At 46.5% G+C, this 20,123-nt stretch overlaps 1 protein-coding gene across 2 annotated transcripts in view; it reads right to left on the bottom strand.

Moving 5' to 3' along the window:
- The window catches only part of CDC42BPA (CDC42 binding protein kinase alpha), a 1,600,792-nt gene that overhangs the window by 504,321 nt on the left and 1,076,348 nt on the right, over positions 1 to 20,123 (bottom strand). For both annotated transcript variants that reach the window (XM_069608679.1, XM_069608678.1), the window contains exon 19: positions 2,142 to 2,290. In XM_069608679.1, the coding sequence (XP_069464780.1) occupies positions 2,142 to 2,290 (149 nt within the window). The remainder of the gene's footprint in view (positions 1 to 2,141; positions 2,291 to 20,123) is intronic.

Raw genomic sequence — 20,123 nt, 5'->3', positions numbered from 1 at the left:
CACACAATGCAACAGTCTTCAGTCTGCTTTCCTGGCCTTATGATTTCTGCTTTGAAGGTTTCTGGAAAGTAAAGGTTTCTTGCCGAAAAGGTCAAGGGTATTTGCCTCCTTACAAACCCTTCTTGGTTTTCCATCTTTCTCCCCTCGTTCAGCCGCCGACTCAAAACTGCTGTTCCTTAGTGTGTTTTGCCTCAGTCAGAGTTTGCTCTCGTGCTCCGCCTTTTATCCGTATGGGGAAGTTTAATGGAAGTCAGGTGTGAGTGATTGTCAGTAACTGCCTGACTTCGCCTGACCATAGTAGCAGGAAATGTCAGGTACACTGCTCGGGTGTGAGTCTGTTTTCTCACAGAGCAGGCTGTCCGTGTGAAAGTGTTTGTGACGTGAAAGCGTGTAGGGGTTTGAGGTTCCCATGTATCCTACCTGGTAGGATGAGGTAAAGGTGTTACAGGGGGAGGGATACCGCGTCACGCCATCCAGTGTCCCACTCCCAGAAGATCCCTCATCCAGGTGATCCTTCCGCACTGGTCCACCCCAAGGGTCTGGATCCAAAGGCGATGGCCATGCCCTGGTCACCTGAGAGAAAGAGATCCCCGGGGACAAGCGGGTGAGACACTGTCTAATTTCTCAAAGTACTTTCTACTTCATTTAGCACAGTTCAAGTTTCCCTCCTAGTATTTTACTTAACTGTTACTTCCACAGCTTATAAGGAAAATACTTCGTTCACTTGATAATTCTACTTCACTTAACAGAATTCAAGTTTGTACAGGGGGGATGAGTCTTCCCTTGAGCTTCTTTTAAATATACAACTCTCTTAAATGTTCAGTTTCTCACACTTTCATTAGCTTCTTTATCTCCCTGGTGTAGTCTCCTGCCAGCATAATTGAGACTTTCTCACTGATTTTAAAACGGGGATGATTCTTCCATTTTATATCTGTTTGTCACGGTTTCACAATTTCATGTTCGTTCACTTCTCTTTCCACTCCTGGTTTACCCTCCTGCCAGAATGTCACACTACTGCTGCACGTCCAAGGTGGATACATCTTCCGTTGAGATTCCTTTATGTGTGTGAGCACCAGACTCAATGTTTGCCTGTTTCACTAACTTGCCAGGGCTTTTCCGTTCTCAAAACACTCCCTCTTTCATCCACGTATTAATGATTGCCCAATATTGGGTCACCAACCCTTTCTCAGCAAAGTTTGCATTTACAATAATTCCTCTACTGAAATATTGGGTCACCTACGCTGTTTTAGTATTGCTCGCATCCGTATCAGTTTCTTTAATGGTATCATTTTGACTCTCTCACGCTGTTAGTGCAACACAGCTTTAACTTTCAAGCGTACCAGTAACCCATTTACTTTCCATGGGCTTAAAGGGCGGCTTTGGTGTTTCCCGCATCCGTCCTTCTCCTTCGCTTTAAATTCACGGACTCAGTGTGCGGCCCATTAATCGGTTAGCCGCCGCTTTGCCTTCTTCTGCTCTGTGCGGCGTCAGCTGCTCAAGGCCATCAATCAGTAAGCCTAATTCGGTTCTGTCTCCTTGGGCAACGTTCGTGTCAGCCTCCATACTGCTTTTAACAGTCTGTTCTTTTTGTTTTCTGACCGGTGTCAGAACACCTTACCAGCAGTTTCAGTCTCTGTTTCTCTCTCATTCTGGTAAGCTGTATCAGCTTTAAACTTCTTGGCATTGCTTAACATTTTCAAAAGATTGGAACGCAGTGTTGGTTTCCTGCTTTTGGTCATCTTCATTGCTCGATCCCTTATCCTCATCTCAGTACTAACAAGTAGGAAGTGGAGGTAAATAAGGTGGCTGGCTGAGAAAACCTGGGAATTCTTTAACTACATCTCAATAAGCCATATAGGTATTTTGCAGGAGCACATGAGTGTCATTAGGAATTGTGACTACAAGAGTATTTTGTTGTCTGCATCTCTGGAGTTCGTCTTACCCCACGTGGTCGTCCCGCAGATATCCACCCCCCAGGGTCACAGTCAAGTAGCTTCTGCCTTTCCCTGGCCATGTAAGAGAAGCTTCCCTCCAGATAATCAGTGACGATATTGCTAGATTCTTTACAGTAGCATTTGCTCAGTTTGTCTTGGCTACAACACTTGATATAATTTGGTTGAGGGTGAACTACATAAACCTACCATTCCGTTGAAATGTTGGCTGCCTTGACTTTATTAAGTTCTTCCTGAATGGCTTGCTTGGCTCGAATTTCTGCATCGAGAGCGGACTGTAACTCTAGCCGGGCCGACATATCTAGTTTTGCAAACCGACGCATCTTCCAAGGCATGTCCTGAAAAAAATGATAAATATATTACACTTTAGTCATGTACACAACTAGAACGATAGCATTACTGTTGAAAGCATCTACAAATCCTGGAAAGGGGAAAGATAAGCCAGAGATATTCAACAATCAGGAAAGTTAAGCATGTATTCACTGAGAAGACAAGAGAACAGAAGCATGTATTTACTGAGACATGGTGGTTGACGCATGGAAGAAGCTACATAACAGAGGTGGGAAGGGCTAAAATCATATCAAATGTGAAGATGACATGGAACAGACAAATGATGCCTAGCAATGTGCAAGTGGCCATTGGAATGAGCTATTTAAAAAAATAAATCAAATGTACCATCGTCGAAATGAGCACAGCTATAAACGCCGCAAAATAAATCAAGTCACATACAGTTCAAAAATTCTGCACCAAAATGTATGGTACACACTTGCAGTCACCTCAATCACCGGTTGGGTAAGAATCAAATACATGAAGTGGCCTTCAAGGGTAAATAATTGAACATTGGCATTTTCCTGGATCCACTAAGGGTCCCTGGAGTTTTCGACAAGAGATTTGAACTTCGCCTTGTACTCCTGATTTTATCTGTATTTTTTTTAAATCTCTGCATTGCTCTCCTGTCCATGGAAATGCATGGTTCCTGCATCTAACTATTGAGCTTAATGAGACCTTATGCATCTGGTACTGTGAGCAGAATTTGTGTCCTATGTTTTGGTGGCCGTTTGGGATTGGTTGTTAAAGAGGGCCCGTCTAGGGCCTATATGAAATGAATGGTATATATTTGTAACATGAATGCCTCTATGTATAAAAGGTGAAGGGAATTGCTGTGACTGTTTATGCATGGCATATTGGATCAGGACCATGTCCCGTGAACATATTTTTTGCTGTTGATCAGACTTTCCTTTTTTTCCCTGCTTGTTAGTCCTCTACGTATCGTGCACCAGAAATGGGTATACATTCAGTTTAGCAGTAGGTAGGGTCTGAATTGGCCTTTGATGTTTTTATGCATACACTGTGTTTTACTAGAAGTTATATTTAACCAAAAGTAATTATTTTACCTTATAGAGATTATATGTGAGATTTTACAAAAAAAGAGTACATTGTTCAGTATAGCAGAATGGTGTATTTACTAGGGCTAACTGTACTTTACTAGTAGCCTAGCTACTTCTCGAGTTAAGCCGGCCTCCTCTGCCATATTTAGACCACTTTAGAGAGTGGGGACTTTCTTTTCGTTGGAAACCCAGTCTTCCCTTTAGGTTAGGTGGATGTACAGTGTGCAACTGTGGGCTGTTGAAAAATCTAGCAAATGCATTTTGGATCATATAGATACTTATTCGGGGTATAGAGTGTGTACACTACAGTAAACGATACATCAATAAAATGCGTGTTAAATGAAAAACGTATCCTGAGGGTTCACAAAGTTATATAATAATAGTATTTGAAAAATAAGGTACTGAATAATGACATACCTGAACAAAAACCAATGGAAAATCATTAAGTGTTAACAAAAATCACTTTTTAAACATGTTTTTATTTATTTTTTAGAAAGTATAAGAGTGCAGAAGTAAGGCTCTGACACAATGGTGGCATATTTTTGGATATAGACTTTTATTAAGAAAGGTTTGGAAAAGGGCTCCTCTGTCCATAAAACTAAGAGGTTTTTCCCTACCTCAGACTAAAACTAAAAGGTCTGTCACTGTAGTGTCTCAAAACGTACCTCTGTCCCTTACACTAATAATCTAAAACAGCTGTGCAAGGATGATCTCTTCTCAAAATAAAAAGCGTTCTTTGTGTTTTCAACCAACATAAAAGTTCCCAGTCTCTCTGGTAGTAAAAGGTGAAGCAAAATAATATTCCAAAATAGAAAATTCCAAAGCTAGGGTTGTGCTCCTTTTCTCTAGACAACTTCTTTTGTTATGTCACTAGGTAACTCACAAGGAACTGTTTCTTAGCTTCACAGTTCTTTAACCTACCGGTTTGGCACGCTCCGCTACCAAGCGTAGGATCCCAATGCTACGGTTGTGTTCCTTTCCCCTAGCCACCTTCTTATTCTATTTCCGTAACTTTAGGGCTTCTGAGCCCATTTTATCCCTTTTGGTCAAGTGTCAATGGGCAATTGTTAGGTATGTTTTTCTAAAGTCCAACTGGTGTGGCACCTCATAAGACTTATCTCTTGGTTTTAGGGACCCAACTCTTAATATAGGCCTGTACTACACAAGTCGGTAGAGTGGCTGAGCAGCCAGGCTTATCTTAGGAGGGAGTTCTGTGACCTGTAGATCAGTACAATGAAATCAGTTCATGCGGGTATCCAAATAAATACTCATTTAAATGTATATTAAAATATGTGTATTTATATATACACACAAGACACACAAGCAAATCTAAAAATGTAGCAACTTACTAATAACATTCAATGTGAAATGGAATCAATTAATATAAGAAACAATAATGCAGGTCAGTAGCTTGTTCTATGCTTTACATATCCAGCACATATCACCTTTGCAAAATTGAGATGGGAGGGAAAGTTTCCGAGTTAGGCAGAACACAACCAGCAGCTGCAAATAACAAATACACTCTCCCAGAGGGGTGAAGGCAGTCTCTTTCCTAGCAGTAAAAGAGTTCACAATTAAAACTTATGGAGGAACCATCTTACCCAAAGCTAATAGGATCAGTCGATGGACCTTTGGGAAACCAGGACAGCCAAAGTCAAATGGACAGTTCCAGTTCTGATGAAGATCTTCAGATAAACATTTAGTTAAAAAACCAGTCAGTGGTTCTGGAAGAAACACAGGAGCTCACAGGGAGCCTGCCTGATAGTGAACAAGCAGCAAGGCCTGCACAAAGGAGTTCAGGTCAACTCTCAATTGAAGAAAACAACACTTCACAAGCCAGCAAGCATCGAAAATGGGGCAAGGTAATTACAACCCAAGTTCCACAGTACCTTGAAAGTGAAGAAGAAATTGTAGCTGGCTTCATTCTAGGTGCAACGTTGCAGACCCTGATTCCTGCTCCTTGGTTGTGGTGACAGAAGGGGGGACCTCTGGCAGGCATCTGTGGCAGCACTCAGGAAAAGGGGTCGGCAGCAATGGATTCAGCTCACTCCAGCGGCTCTTTGTGGGTTTGGTGCCTTTTTCTTAGTGCCAAGAAGAAACAAATATTGGCGGTTGGATTCTCTTCAATTATTCAGTCCTGAACTCTGGTGAGGGGACTTTTGGTGAAGAATTCCTGCCACTGGAAACCCACACCTGAAAAGGTTCAGCTGGATTCAATCTTCAGAAGACGATGCACTCGGTAATGGTTCAAGTACTCCGGGTATTGGGATTCTGCAGCTCAGGAAAGTCACAGCAAGTCGGGGGGGGGGTGGCCCAAAATGAAGAGGGTCATCTCTGCTCCTCTTCTGCATCAGATTTCTTGTTCCAGTGGTCGACTGTCTGTAGTCCAAACATTCTCACCTTTTAAGCTGGATCCCAGTCCTTCAGAGCTGGCAATCAGCTGGGGGTTTCAGCCAGGCATATCTACAGACAAAGGACCGAGATGTTTCGGGCTCCTCCATCACTTCCTGCCTTCCCAGATACACTGGAGCCTGGCAGGTTTCATGGCTGAAGCCTGCCAAAGGCAAAACTCAAAAAGGACTCCAATCACGTCTAAAGGATAGAAGAAAAGCCCAAAAGGAACTGACAATTGAAAAATGCCAAAAAAAGAAGACGGGGCCATTTTGAGAAAATGGTCACCCATAGGTGCTGTGCTGCAACTGAGAAATCAGCCTGCTAGTAACCTGCACAAAAGGTAGTAAAAAGTAACCACTGCCACCAGCCATTTAAGTTAGTCAGTTGTAACAAAATGTTACATGAGGGGTGGGAGAAGGAATTACAATGTAAACCCCAAGCACACCACACAGGGTGGTGTGGCTGGACCCGCAAAAGTAAAGGTAAGTAAAACTAAAGTTATCCTACTATTCTTTGGAACTGTAGTTCTCACAAGAAAATGTATTTAAACATAACAATAAGTCCAAGAGACTTTTCAGGGACACTGCACCTAGGGTGGTGGATGTCAAAAAGCAAAAAGCAGAGATTTCTGTATTAAACATATGGAGTTTACCAAACTCCATAAACAGTGAAAATAAAAATCCCAGTCAGAGAAAAGAAATGAGTGAGTGGTAAAAAGTTCCACTTACTCAGGAGATTAAAGTCGGTGCATCTTGTGGACTCTTTTTGCTGTTTCCTTGTTTCTGGAGAGTGGAAGGTGGAGCTTCATTTACAAAAAAAACCCTGTGCAACGAGGAGCGTTTGGAGAGTCGTGCGCTGAGTTTTGCTGTCTTGTGGGGTCTTTGGGAGTCGTTGGGACACCGCAGGGATTTCTTCCACATTTGACTCTGTCCAAGTCACCTATCTGCACACAGGCTCGTATTGAAAAAGGAAGACAGGAACAACGGGCGGACCAACTGGGGTCACAGAGGTGAGTAAGTTCAAACTCTGCTAATATTATACTCTGTGAAACTAATTTTGCTCCTGTTATATCTCCGACTTTGAATGAAGACTGAATGACGTTATAGTGGACTGATGTACTAAAGTGGCTCGTTGGTAAAAAGGTCAAAATGTCTGGACTCAGGAGTCTTTCTAAACATAGCAACCGAACACTCCATAAACGGATGCTAGAAATTGCAGCAGAATCGCCTCTCCCTACTTTGCCCTGGGCAAGTGTGGGAATGATTCAATCAGTCTCTTCCGCATTTGGAGTGGAAATCTCAGCAGTAGCTCCCCTGCTGGTTGCCCATGGTAAACTACTGTGCAAAGCTGGGAATACGCTACCTTCCATTGGGAGCCCTCCTTGAGGAGGCGACAGTCTCGGACTCCCATTCAGAGAATAAGCTAAGTGGTGTGCTGGAGAGACAAGAACCGGGGAACAAACAACATGGACATTTTTCCCTGTTGTTCTACTCTGACTCTTCTGAGGATGAGCAAGAGGTGGACATAAGTACTTCATACGCTTTAACTTCTTTTCCGGCATCCAGGCACAGTTCTTACTGCCCCTCAACTCATCAAACATAAACAAATGATGCCCAAGCTTTAATTGCACTTGCTTCGATTAATCAGGTAATCTCTAACATGGCAGGGCTTTACGAAGCCATTTAACGACTCCGAGCTTGATTCTCAAGAATTTAGATTGCGTGACTTCAAAGATAACATCATATACTCAGCCGACTAACCTGACCATGAGTACCCCGCAGGTTAGCTCAGACTTACCACAAGCAGTGGCAATTATAGAACAAGAAGCCAGTTCGAGTGCAGAAATTATAACTATGCCAAATGATGACATCATACACCATCATAAGTAATAGGTTTCCACTAGGGTGCACTACATGCGTTCACTTAGTGTTGAAAGCATTCATTATATTTATTAAATTCAGTAGACTGGTGACTAAGTATTTCAGGTGCCCTGGGTACATGTCTTGCTACAGAGAAATCAAAATAAACCATCATAATTCATCAGTATTACTGATGAGTTACCCAGCCACTCCTCCTGAGGTAATAATATCTTACAAATGGTGTTTTTCTTCAACTTTTCCCATTCCTGGTTTGCCCATTTAGCCCCCGTCTGTCCCGAAGTTTTCTCTGCCAATGCTGGTTCCAAGACTGCTCTATAGAAACCAACAGAAGCGACTGTCAAGTTCGATTTTGAGCCACCTAGCATATGTTTCCACCAACTTTCAGCTGTCACTGTTTTATAGTCGGCTAGGAAATGGCCGAATATTCGAGACCTTTGCTGCATGAAGTAAGAGCAGGTGGTAAACAGGTGCATAAGTGTTTCTTTCCTGTTTATTTAACCGCAGTCGCTTTTACTTTTATTGGGGTTACGGGCTGCAATGATTTCTCCTGTGTTACAGATATTGAAATCAAATTCTCATGAAAACTGTATGTAGCCCCGGGTCTGGCCATCATTTTATATACGGCTGAAGCCATCCTAGTTTCCGTGATTCCACAGCTAGATCCTGCTGGAGTTTAAACTGAGCTACTTCGTCAATGGTGGTAATATGATATGATATGTGATATGGCATTTATAACGTGCCTATGCACAAGTGCTTCAAGTCCTTGCGTTTAAGTTTTTTCTTTCTTTATCCTGGAGTAAGTAGCAACCCTCCCAAGTAGACTATCCAGGCTCGTCAGTACTGTTTTGCACGCTGCTGCCATTGCTGATATTCAAAGGTTTGTATCATATCGCACTTCCTGTTAGATCCCTTCCATCATCTGCGCCAATAGGTTATTTTGACATTTTCGTAGAAGCTCAATTTCTTCCATTGTGCTGCCATTAGCAGCGAGCTCAGGCCCAGTACTTTTCTAATCACTTGTATTGGCAAAGAAGAAGGCATGCCCAGAGCTTTCTTCCAAAAACATCTTTTCAATCAGGCCCACCAGTGCGGTGGAAGATTCAAAACAGCTTGAGATCCATAAGTTAGGGTCGGAATGACCTTCACTTTGTAAAACTGCAGTATGGGCATCAATGAGAATGTACAGTACTTCCTTTTCAGGATCCTGGCTTGACTAGCCTTTGTCCTGACTTTGGGTTTCAGAGATTCGACAGTTTGAGTTTCAACACCGCTATTGGAAATTATTATTCCTAGATACTTGAATGAAGAGATCTTGTCAATTTCCTCAGTGCTCAAGTACCATTTGGGTTTCCTCTGCTTTTTCTCTCGACCCTTTGTGAGAGTCAATATTTTATGTTGATTGGGTTTTAAATGTTATCTTCTAGGTTAAATTCATGAATGACTTAGATGCACATCGGTCAATATAAAGAAAAGCACCTTCAAGATGTAGGTAATAAAACAAAGTGTTTATAAGATCTACCTAGTTGAATGCATGGTGTAACCAGAGAGAATTCAGAAGCAAGTGCATAATGATTCGTGGATGATTGAGAGCTATGCTTTCCCAATGAAAGATAATTTATTGTAAAGAGGACTTTCTTGAAGGATAGGCATGCGTTCAGAGGATTCAGTGCTCCTCAGGTTATGAGTCAGTATTAAGTTCCCATAAGTATGTAAAAAGGCCAGCTCTTAACACTTTTGGTTCACATAGTGGTCTATAAATCAAGACTGGCTGGAGGAATGGGAGCTGTAGAGTCTAAAATACAGGTCAACATTGTACACTTCCCTAGATCTCTCCAACATATTCTACCTCCTTTGTGTTCACGCTTCTCCGCCTCAGCTCTTCTACCCTATCTATCTTTTCTTCCCCCTCTGGGTTGTTTCCATTTGTTATTCCCTCTTCTTCGCTCCAAACCTCTGTCACCTACTTTTGTCTCTTCCTACTCAAGGGATTCCTACAGATCTTGTGCCGAGCTCTCCACTTCAAAACTCTTGCTGTCTTTTCTCCTGTGCTTTCCAGCCCCCATTCACTCCTGCTCTCTCTCACTTTCTTCACATCTGCCACCTAATGCTGTCACCCTCCCTAGGTCCAACACCCTGAACTTGAGGCTGCAGACACGCTCCATGCGCCCACAGATCCATCCCTTAGGTTTGGGAATGGCAAACCTCAACCAACTGTGGAGTTACCTGCTCCCTATAGGGATTGGCAGAAGAAATTCATTTTCAAATCCTCATCTTCATGTCTTAGTTTGGCTACTGGCAACATGGCTCCACAGCTCTAACAATCAAGAAGTGGATCCACCAACTTGCTTTTTTCCAACACTCACTGGTCACCACAACCTGCTTCAGTTGGTGCAGCGCCTGTCAAACTCTGTAGACATTCTTCCTGTGTCTTTGTTCGCCACAACAGGGTGGATACGCACTGTGGCTCTTACTAAACCATGTTACTCTACTTAACAGCTCCATACAGTGGGACCTTGCAATCTCCTGTGCAGATTTATTCCGCTGTTACAGGTCAATTCAGTCATGCGTACGCCTGCTGATCTTGAAAATTGAACAAGGTAATACATACAGAATTCTGATTGTATGAGCGTGATAAGGGTCTTTATGAGCCCTAAGGGCAAACATAGGCCCTTGTTGTTCTCAATCACTCTGAATGCCCTCTGAAGGGAAGCAGGGTGAATGGTATCTTCAGCAGTTTCAGACCGCAGACAGTCCAGAGACAGTCGGTGGTCAGCGGCTGCAGTTTCTGAAGTTTACATTTCTGTGTCGGTGAAAGAGCAGCCATCTGAGGTTATTCAATCAAGAAGGCAGCTTGAGACCACTGGAGAGGAACTGTTGCTGGAGATTAGGAACTGTCAAGGTATGGGTTGGTGCAGGTTTCCCAGTCAATGGGGGCAGAGCTGTGATGGTGGAAGGTACAGGGAGAGCCCAGTGGCTGTGGATCAGATAACAGAAGCACTCTACTGAATGCCTTCATTCATTTGGAGTTATTTGTTCCAGTTCTGGATCTTCAGCAGCAGCTTGGTGATGCAGTCTTTTTTTTGCCGGTGGGCTTGATGTCCTTTCCTAAAATCTGCGCACACACAGGGAACTGGAGGCAAGGATGGAAAGGATCTTGAGATCTTATGACTCGGCTTTCCCTAACAAAGTGAGCACTGGGCTCTATTTCACTATGTAAAGTATACAATTGTAATTGGTTATTTTTTACACGCTTAATACCCTGAGGTTTCTAAGCCCGACGGGATCGAACCTGCGTTGCTCGGCATCCACTTGCTTCCAAGGCGAGCGTGTTGCACCTGAGCTACCCTCCTGATTAGAAGGAAGTCAAGTACAATCAGTACCACAAGGGCCGAGCTTTTTTATCAGAAGGATCCTGCAAGCTCGGGCACATTTACAGACATTTAGTCTTCATGCTACCTCCTTCTTCTTTGCCTTCAGACTCATCACAAGATTAAACCGAGATGGGCCTTCGTGTTAACTGGTAACTGAGTATAGAAAGGGATGCCAGGTCTAGACCGTTAGGGTGCATCCATTCAAATAAATGTGCAAGCTACCCAATCAGTGGGAGCCACCTTAAATGTACTTCTATGGGCTCCTTGTCATTCATCTCTCATGTGTGAGTTGAGGATTGATACCCAGACTACATTTATTCGTTCATAAACTGGTCATGGCTCCAAAGTACAAAAGCCTCCCTACCATCATCACAGTGTTGGCTAGGAACATTTGGGGTGTTGTGCACAGATATGTGGATGTCTTGTGTCAGGAACCTCCAGAGCTACGACACATTGGCGGCCCTCGTAACGTTTCCAACTGCCTCAGCTTTATGTCCAGTATCTCCACCTTGACTAGCAACTTCTCTTCAATCTTAATGGTATATGGAAGCAGAGTCTCAACACTTTCTCAGCGAAACAGCCATCTTTGATCCACCAACGACCGCCATGCTAATGCCTCAAAACGTGATTCCATGCAAGATATTGTTTTCTGCACTTTCTCAAACATCCTCTGCGGGGCCGAAATCACTGTTTTTGCATTACCGAAAGACAATGGGAAATTTAGGATTGCTGCTTGCACTGTCGGTTCAACAAAAGTCCTCACCCTCTTGTCTGTCCCGCCTACTCGCCATTAAGCAGGCTCCACCACCTTATCCCTCTCTTAACACTGAGCAAGCTGGCACCAGTGGTATGTTTGCTTGATCCTGGGACAAGGAATCCCTCCAGTGCACTCCCGGCACCCACCGCTTCCATGTCGGGCATCTCATCTCCGCTTAGGGTCAACCACACACCCACAACTTGCCATCTTGAAATTCATTCCCCATGCAGGGCTGTAAATTTTGGTGGGCAGGTGGTAGCATAATCTAACAGGTCATTTATTTATTACATTTATATAGCGCGCAGGCAGCCCAGGGGCATTGTGGCGCTGTTACTTGTAGAGGCACTTAGTTACAATGGGTACAGGTTGTGCCTTGGGTTACAGTGAGGCAGGATCCTGTGTTCAGCGATAGGAGGTATCATACAGCATAATACATCATACATGTTAGTGATGAGAGCTTGAACATATGGTATTGGTTAGGTGAACAAGGAAGTTTTCATGGCTTTGCGGAAAGCAGTCAGTGAAGGTTCAGCTCGCAGAGAGGTGGGAAGGGTGTTCCAGTCTAAGGCAGCAAGGTAAGGGAAGCTGGTGCCCCCTGCTGTAGCTCTTTTTACCCTAGGTACAGAAAGCATATTGGCATATGGTGTCCTAGTGGGTCTCATGGAGGAGACTGGGTGGACTCTCTGGGATAGGTACACTGGAGGCGAGAGGTGGATGCATTTGTGGGTGATACTTAGCGCTGTGAATATGATCCTTTCCTTTATGGGGAGGCAATGGGATGCTTTTCTGGCAGCAGTGATGTGCTCTCTCTTGGCAATGCCTTGTGCAGCACGCAGGGCGCTGTTCTGGATTACTTGAAGCTTCTCGAGGTTTTTGTTGGAGGTCCCTAGGAAAAGAACATTGTAGTAGTCTAGCCGCGAGCCAGTTATGGCTCTGGCTATGTTGGTGCATGTGTCTTTTGACAGATAAGGTCTGATTGCATTGAGGAGTTTAGCATGGTAAGCAGCATAGAAGGCAATTGCGTTTACTTGCCTGGTCATGGATAAATTGGAGTCCAGATAGACACCTAGTGTTTTTACCGTGTCTAGTACTGGAATTCTGATTGAGTCAATAGTAAAGTGGCTAAACTGGGCGTCAAGTTTCTTGAGGGTGTCAGGGGATCCTACGAGTAGGAGCTCAGTTTTATCAGAGTTAAGACAGAGGCCGTTGATAGCCATCCACATTTGGATTGTGTTATATATGTTGTTGAGAGTCGCACAGTCAATGTCATAGTCGCCTGTTAATGTGCGAAGGATCTGAGTGTCGTCGGCGTAGTTGGTGAAAGAGATGCCCATGACGTCAAGGATGATGAAGAGGGGGCGGGTAAAGATGTTGTAGAGGGTGGGGGAGAGGCTGGTGCCTTGGGGCACACCACATAGCATGATGGTGGGTGATGCAGTGGCTAGGTCAGAGAAGACCTGCATGGTCCTGCCTTGGAGGAAGGAGGAGATCCAGGTGGTCATTCCCACTGGTACTTCTGAACATCACTGGTGTCGCAAGGAAGACAGGGAAACCCTTGGTCAGCAGCAGCAATTTAGACTCTGATGTCAAAAGCGGCCCACATCAGCTCTGCCCCTTAACTATAGCCTTAAAGAGACAAATTATATTTACTCTGCTTGATGCATTTCAAATGAAGGAGCTGAAACATTTAAATACCGCAAGAGGCAAGTTGAATTTGAGATGTAGTTTGTAAGACTATTGAAAAATTAATGTTACTCACCTTAGTGACTAGAGTCCTTAGTCCCCTTTCCTCCATCCTTGTGGGGTATCCCCCAACTTTGGGGACAGTACCGAACCTTTGGCATTGATAAATTGAGTTTCCCCTTTAAATTTAGTATAACACGCAGGTGCAGCTTTGGGCGTGGGAACGCTGCACTGAGGCCCCACCCCTCCGGAACCTCACCTCAGTCCCCCTTTGAACACATCAGACGCTTAGATACCTGGGCTATGCTTATTAGATATTAGCCATTGGCATACTAGCGGGGGAAGGCGAGTGGGACGTATGGAGGAAAGGGGACTAAGGACTATGAGTACTCTAGTCACTATGGTGAGTAATTTTAATTACTCATACGTCTCATTGCCTTTCCTCCATCCTTGTGGGCGATTCCACCGAACAAGAAACATAGGGTGGAGCTGTGGTAACCGGCCTCATATCTAGGACTTAGAAAAAAGGTTCTTCAAAACCACCTGACCAAACTCAGCATTGCGTCTGGAGTGGTGTCCAGTGAGTAGTGCTTACAGAAGGCTGATGGAGTGGTCCACGTAGCCACCTTGCTCATCAAATCCCAAGAAGCATGTTTCTGAAACACGACAGCCGTGACCTTGGCCTTGGCTCTCACTGCATGGGCATGAATCCCTTCAGTAACCAGTCTACCATATGCCTCCAAAATGGCCTGAACAATCCAACGAGCGATGGAAGCCTGAGAGCCGAGGGAGGAGCCCTAAAAAGTCACAAACAATGCCTCTGACTTCCTGAAGGATTCAGTCAGAGAGAGAAAACTTAGGACCCTCTTGAGGTCCAAGGAATGCAGGGCCCTCTCTGCCTCTGGACTGCGGGTGACTGCGAGTTCGGGAAGATCTGATTCAGATGAAATGGAGAGAACACCTTGGGCAAGAAGTTTGGGCGAGTGTGCATTGTCATTGTGAAACAAGGTGAAAGGCTTGCACGAGGACAACGCCTGCAGCTTACTAACCCTGTACGGAGAGGTGAGAGCCACCAGTAAAACTGTCTTTAGTGTCACCAACCGGATGTCCACAGAGCCCATCGGCTTGAAGGACTTGCGCTGCAAAGCTGCAAGAACCACATTGAGGACCCAAACTGTGCGTCCTATGTACCAGAGGAAAAGGCCTAGACAACCCCTTCAGGTGGTCCTTAACTACTGGGGTGGCTGCCGAAAACACATGCTCAGGGGAATTCTTATAAGCCCCAATGGCCGCCAAATACGTGCAGCAAGTATCCACCTGATCTCTAGAACGAGTCAAGTGTGCTGAAAAAGCCCGTATGCCATCCAGGTGATAGGGTCCAGGCCCTTATTACAAGCCCAATGGCAAAACCTAGTCCATTTGCTCTTATACTGAGACCGAGTCGAAGGACTCCTGGCCTGCTGAATGATGTGCCAGCTGTCCTCTGAAAATTGAGCATACTCAAGCTTCAGCTGATCAAGAACCAGGCCGCCAGGGTAAGTTTGGCCGGGTCCGGATGTTCCACTGCCCCGCCCTGTTGTGTCAAGAAGCCTCTGCTTGGGATCGGAATATGGACGGGACCCTAGGAGCACAACTGCAGCAGATTCGAAAACCAGTCTGGAAGGCCAATAGGGAGCAGCCAGGAACCCACAGAGGACAGGAACTTGGTTTGTTAGAGCAGAGGGGTGGGTTGTGCCAACAGATCTGGAAGGTGTCTCACAGTGACCCTCGACTTGCCCATGAAGCAAAATGGGGGCACTTTGAATTCAGAAAGGATACAAACATATACACGTCCGTGAACCCCCAAAGCTTAACAGGGGCAACAAGGAGTCAGTGAGAAACTCCCACTCGCAGGTGTTGAAACCCAAGCGACTCAATTGGTCCACTTCTGCATTGCTGTCCCCGGGAGGTGGACTGCTGAAATCCAAATCCCCCTCTGTCAGGGCCCATTTCCAGATCAAAACCGCCTCCATGCAGAGGTTGGGAGCGGGTGCCACCCTGCTTCTTCAGGTAAAATATTGTAGTAGAATTGTCTGTCCTGACCAGAACATACCTGTCCCATATGAGGGGCAAGAACGCCTTGAGGGCCAGGCCCACAGTCCTGAGCTCGAGCAGATTGATATGCACAAGGGCTTCCGTCCTGGACCATGCTCCATGAATCACATAGACCTCCAGAGTAGCCCCTCAACCTGAGAGGCAGGAGTCCATTGTCACCACCAGGGTAGGCTCCGGTGGGGTGAAGGGGGCTCCCACTGAGTCATTGTCCTCCATCAGCCACCAGCGAAGATCGGGTAGCAGCAGCGGTGGTATTGGGATCCTGTCTGACTGGGCCCCCGTCTCCTGATTCCAAACGGCCGCCAGGTAGAGCTGGAGGCGCCACATCTTGAGGCGAGAGTGCTGTACAGTGAGCATGCAGGAGGCCATCAGGCACACAATGTGCTGGAACCACCATGCCAAGGTGGTCGAGTTGGCCAGAAAGTGCCCCACCGCCTTGCGCAGTTTCCTAAGCTTCTCGGGCATGGGGGAACACACGCTGAGCGGTAATGTTTCAACGTACTCCTAGGAAGATCAGTTTCTGAGAAGGGCATACATGTGATTTCCTCTGGTTGAGGGAAAACCCCAGCTGATCTAGGATATCCGCCAATCTCTGGCAGGAGTGCATCACCCCTTCGGGTGACCCCGCCTTCACCAGCCAGTCATCCAAATAAGAGTATAGATGATGGCCCTCCAAGTGGAGAAGGCTCGCCACTGCGTTTATAAACTTCGGGAAGATACAAGAGGCCAAGTTCAGGCCGAAGTGCAGCACCTTGTACTGAAAGTGGTATGACATAATCGTGAACCGCAGAAACTTCAGATGTGCGTTGATAGATGGGTAAATGCAGGTAGCATCCTTGAGGTCCAGGGAACACATCCAGTCCCCTGCACACGGACTCGGCTATGTGAGTGGGAGTAATCATCTTGAAGCTTTCCAGCAGTAAAGACAGATCTAGAAATGACAGGTCCAGGACTACCCTCAGGCCAGACTGGTTGTTCTAGGGTACCGCATAAATCCTGGAATATTAACCAAAGACCCTGTCTACAAGAGGAACCGGTTCTATTGCCTGCATCTCCAAGAGAGAAAAGGACCTCCCGTAAAAGAGCCAGGGACCCGATCTGACGAAAAGGTGGAGAGGATGGTAGTGGAAAAGGAAGAGGAACACTAAAGCCTGTGGAGACTACGGATAGGGTCACGGGTTTCTGAAAAGATGCTTTCAGGTGTACTAGAACAGAGCAAAACGGCCCCACACAGGCGAGCTGTGTTCCACGATCTTGACGTCACTGCTTTTTGGCGTCAGAGGCAGGTCTGAGGAGGGGGAGCGGAAAAACCAGTGTGATGTTCTCTGCTGCTTCCCCATGTTGTTGATGGGCGACCTGTTAACCCTCTGTTTACCGTGGTCCCAGGACCCCTTGAATCTGGAGAAAGCAATGGGCTTGAACTTAGTCCTGCACTGGGACAGAGGGAAGGATTTCTAACTTGGTTTTGTCAGGATGGACAAGGACTTGGTGGTTTGAGTGGAGGTTTTCATCTTTGTCAACTCATCAAGAGGGCATCCGCATTGGTTTACCGCAGATGCAGTCCTGAGATGGAATAACAGCACTTTCCCAAAGACTCAATGACTTTATCCTCCTTAGAAAGGCAACTGGAGGTGGCTCCCGTGGAGGAAGACGACAAAGATGATGGTTTAGGATACAATGAGGCCGCAGCCACCACAGAGGAATTTTTCATCTGGGCGTTGGCCCTGGGTTTCTCCAAGAACTTTCGTGCCACCTGCAGGACATCCTTCTGGAGGGGGATGCCAGACCGGATCGTCTTGCATTTTCCCAAGACCTCTGCTAGCACACCCGACTCCTGGGGGGCTTCCTCCGTAAGAGGGACCGCCAAGAACTCTGCCAGACCCTGAAGGTGGTCATGAAAGACCTTAACAGATGCTGAGAGCTCATCGTGCTGGGAGTCATCGCCCCGCCCCCCCTTTTTCACAGACCGAGGGGAATCCCTGGGACACAGTTCCTTTCAGGGATTAATTCACTTTACTTGGTCCTCATGGCTAGTTATGCACCGCTGTACCTCCTACCTATTGTTTTAACAGCCTATCAGAAAATTACTTGTATTTGATTGTGCGGGGTAACATTGTGAGCTTTTCTAATTCCATGCTGGACTACACTTCTGTTCCCTCCCCTTGTGCCTGCAGAGAGAAAAAGCACAAAGCAAAAACAAAGGGGTGATGGCTGGAAGGTTTAGACTGAATCTTAACCACTGGCATTGCTCGGGGCAACCCTCCAGACCATCATTCTTCGCCTGCCAAGCCATTACAGAAGGGGAAAGACCATATGCAAATCAGGCATGGCCCCACCCCAAAAGGGGCAGTCCAGCCCGAACTGCTAGGTCACATCCCTTCTGCACGAGACCACAAGCATCCCCAAACATGTTTCGCCCTTTTTGGGGCTCATCAGTGAGGAGTAGCTTGGGTCTCTAGGCCCAGCAGGCACGGGACCCACGTCTGGGCATACCCGTCCCACTCGGGGTGACAAAGCAAAAACAAAGGGGTGATGGCTGGAAGGTTTAGACTGAATCTTAACCACTGGCATTGCTCGGGGCAACCCTCCAGACCATCATTCTTCGCCTGCCAAGCCATTACAGAAGGGGAAAGACCATATGCAAATCAGGCATGGCCCCACCCCAAAAGGGGCAGTCCAGCCCGAACTGCTAGGTCACATCCCTTCTGCACGAGACCACAAGCATCCCCAAACATGTTTCGCCCTTTTTGGGGCTCATCAGTGAGGAGTAGCTTGGGTCTCTAGGCCGAGCAGGCACGGGACCCACGTCTGGGCATACCCGTCCCACTCGGGGTGACAAAGCAAAAACAAAGGGGTGATGGCTGGAAGGTTTAGACTGAATCTTAACCACTGGCATTGCTCGGGGCAACCCTCCAGACCATCATTCTTCGCCTGCCAAGCCATTACAGAAGGGGAAAGACCATATGCAAATCAGGCATGGCCCCACCCCAAAAGGGGCAGTCCAGCCCGAACTGCTAGGTCACATCCCTTCTGCACGAGACCACAAGCATCCCCAAACATGTTTCGCCCTTTTTGGGGCTCATCAGTGAGGAGTAGCTTGGGTCTCTAGGCCCAGCAGGCACGGGACCCACGTCTGGGCATACCCGTCCCACTCGGGGTGACAAAGCAAAAACAAAGGGGTGATGGCTGGAAGGTTTAGACTGAATCTTAACCACTGGCATTGCTCGGGGCAACCCTCCAGACCATCATTCTTCGCCTGCCAAGCCATTACAGAAGGGGAAAGACCATATGCAAATCAGGCATGGCCCCACCCCAAAAGGGGCAGTCCAGCCCGAACTGCTAGGTCACATCCCTTCTGCACGAGACCACAAGCATCCCCAAACATGTTTCGCCCTTTTTGGGGCTCATCAGTGAGGAGTAGCTTGGGTCTCTAGGCCCAGCAGGCACGGGACCCACGTCTGGGCATACCCGTCCCACTCGGGGTGACAAAGCAAAAACAAAGGGGTGATGGCTGGAAGGTTTAGACTGAATCTTAACCACTGGCATTGCTCGGGGCAACCCTCCAGACCATCATTCTTCGCCTGCCAAGCCATTACAGAAGGGGAAAGACCATATGCAAATCAGGCATGGCCCCACCCCAAAAGGGGCAGTCCAGCCCGAACTGCTAGGTCACATCCCTTCTGCACGAGACCACAAGCATCCCCAAACATGTTTCGCCCTTTTTGGGGCTCATCAGTGAGGAGTAGCTTGGGTCTCTAGGCCCAGCAGGCACGGGACCCACGTCTGGGCATACCCGTCCCACTCGGGGTGACAAAGCAAAAACAAAGAAAAAGCACACTCATAGCATTTAACTGTAATTCTTGAAGCACTAAGCTCTTCTTCTTGCCCCACAACATCCAGGAAGACTTCATCTCCTAAAAGTCTCTCCCGCTATACAGCGAAACATCAGGCGCTTCAGCGGCGGCGCTTCTGAGCCAAGCCAGTATTCGCTGGTCCTCGCCGACCATCGCCGCTAGCTGTATACAGGTTCCCCGCCAGGTAGTTGACTTTCAAATAAGTAAGTTAGAGACCTTGTTGCAAGCGCAACTGTATTGTGAAATTTGTACGATGACATATCCCATGGTAGGCACTGCTCCTGTAACAGAACATGGAACTCTTCAAAAATTCTCCTTAACTAAATTTTAGTATCATTTACCAGAGTGCTCCACGACTTAGCAGCCGTAACTGCTGTGCCTGCGGCTTTTTCCTAATTTATCTTTCCATGTCAGTCTACACGTTCTACACCAGGGAGCTATGGTTCCTAGCAGCCCTGGGGTTAACTTTGCCGGCGGCGCTTTTTGCAAGGACTGTGTATGGAGCGACACGGATTGTCTCTACAATAAAGGCACTGCGTATGTCACCTTGTCCTGCTCACTCTCGCTACCAGAATGTGTCCTGTAGCCCCAACGGGCCATACTGAAGGACCCATTTGTCCTAATGAAACTGAAGCAGATGACACGGCTAACATCACACACAACACCTATTTTAGGAACGCTGATGCACCTAATTACACTCTTGCTCTATCTCACCTCAACAAGATCACTGCTTAAGCATGGAGCAGAGGT

The sequence above is a fragment of the Ambystoma mexicanum genome, chromosome 4q (genome assembly GCF_040938575.1).
Source record: "Ambystoma mexicanum isolate Mex_15411 chromosome 4q, UKY_AmexF1_1, whole genome shotgun sequence".
In the NCBI taxonomy this organism is placed as follows: Eukaryota; Metazoa; Chordata; class Amphibia; order Caudata; family Ambystomatidae; genus Ambystoma; species Ambystoma mexicanum.
Note: the sequence above shows the minus strand (reverse complement) of the source record. Positions and strands in the feature narration are given on the sequence as shown.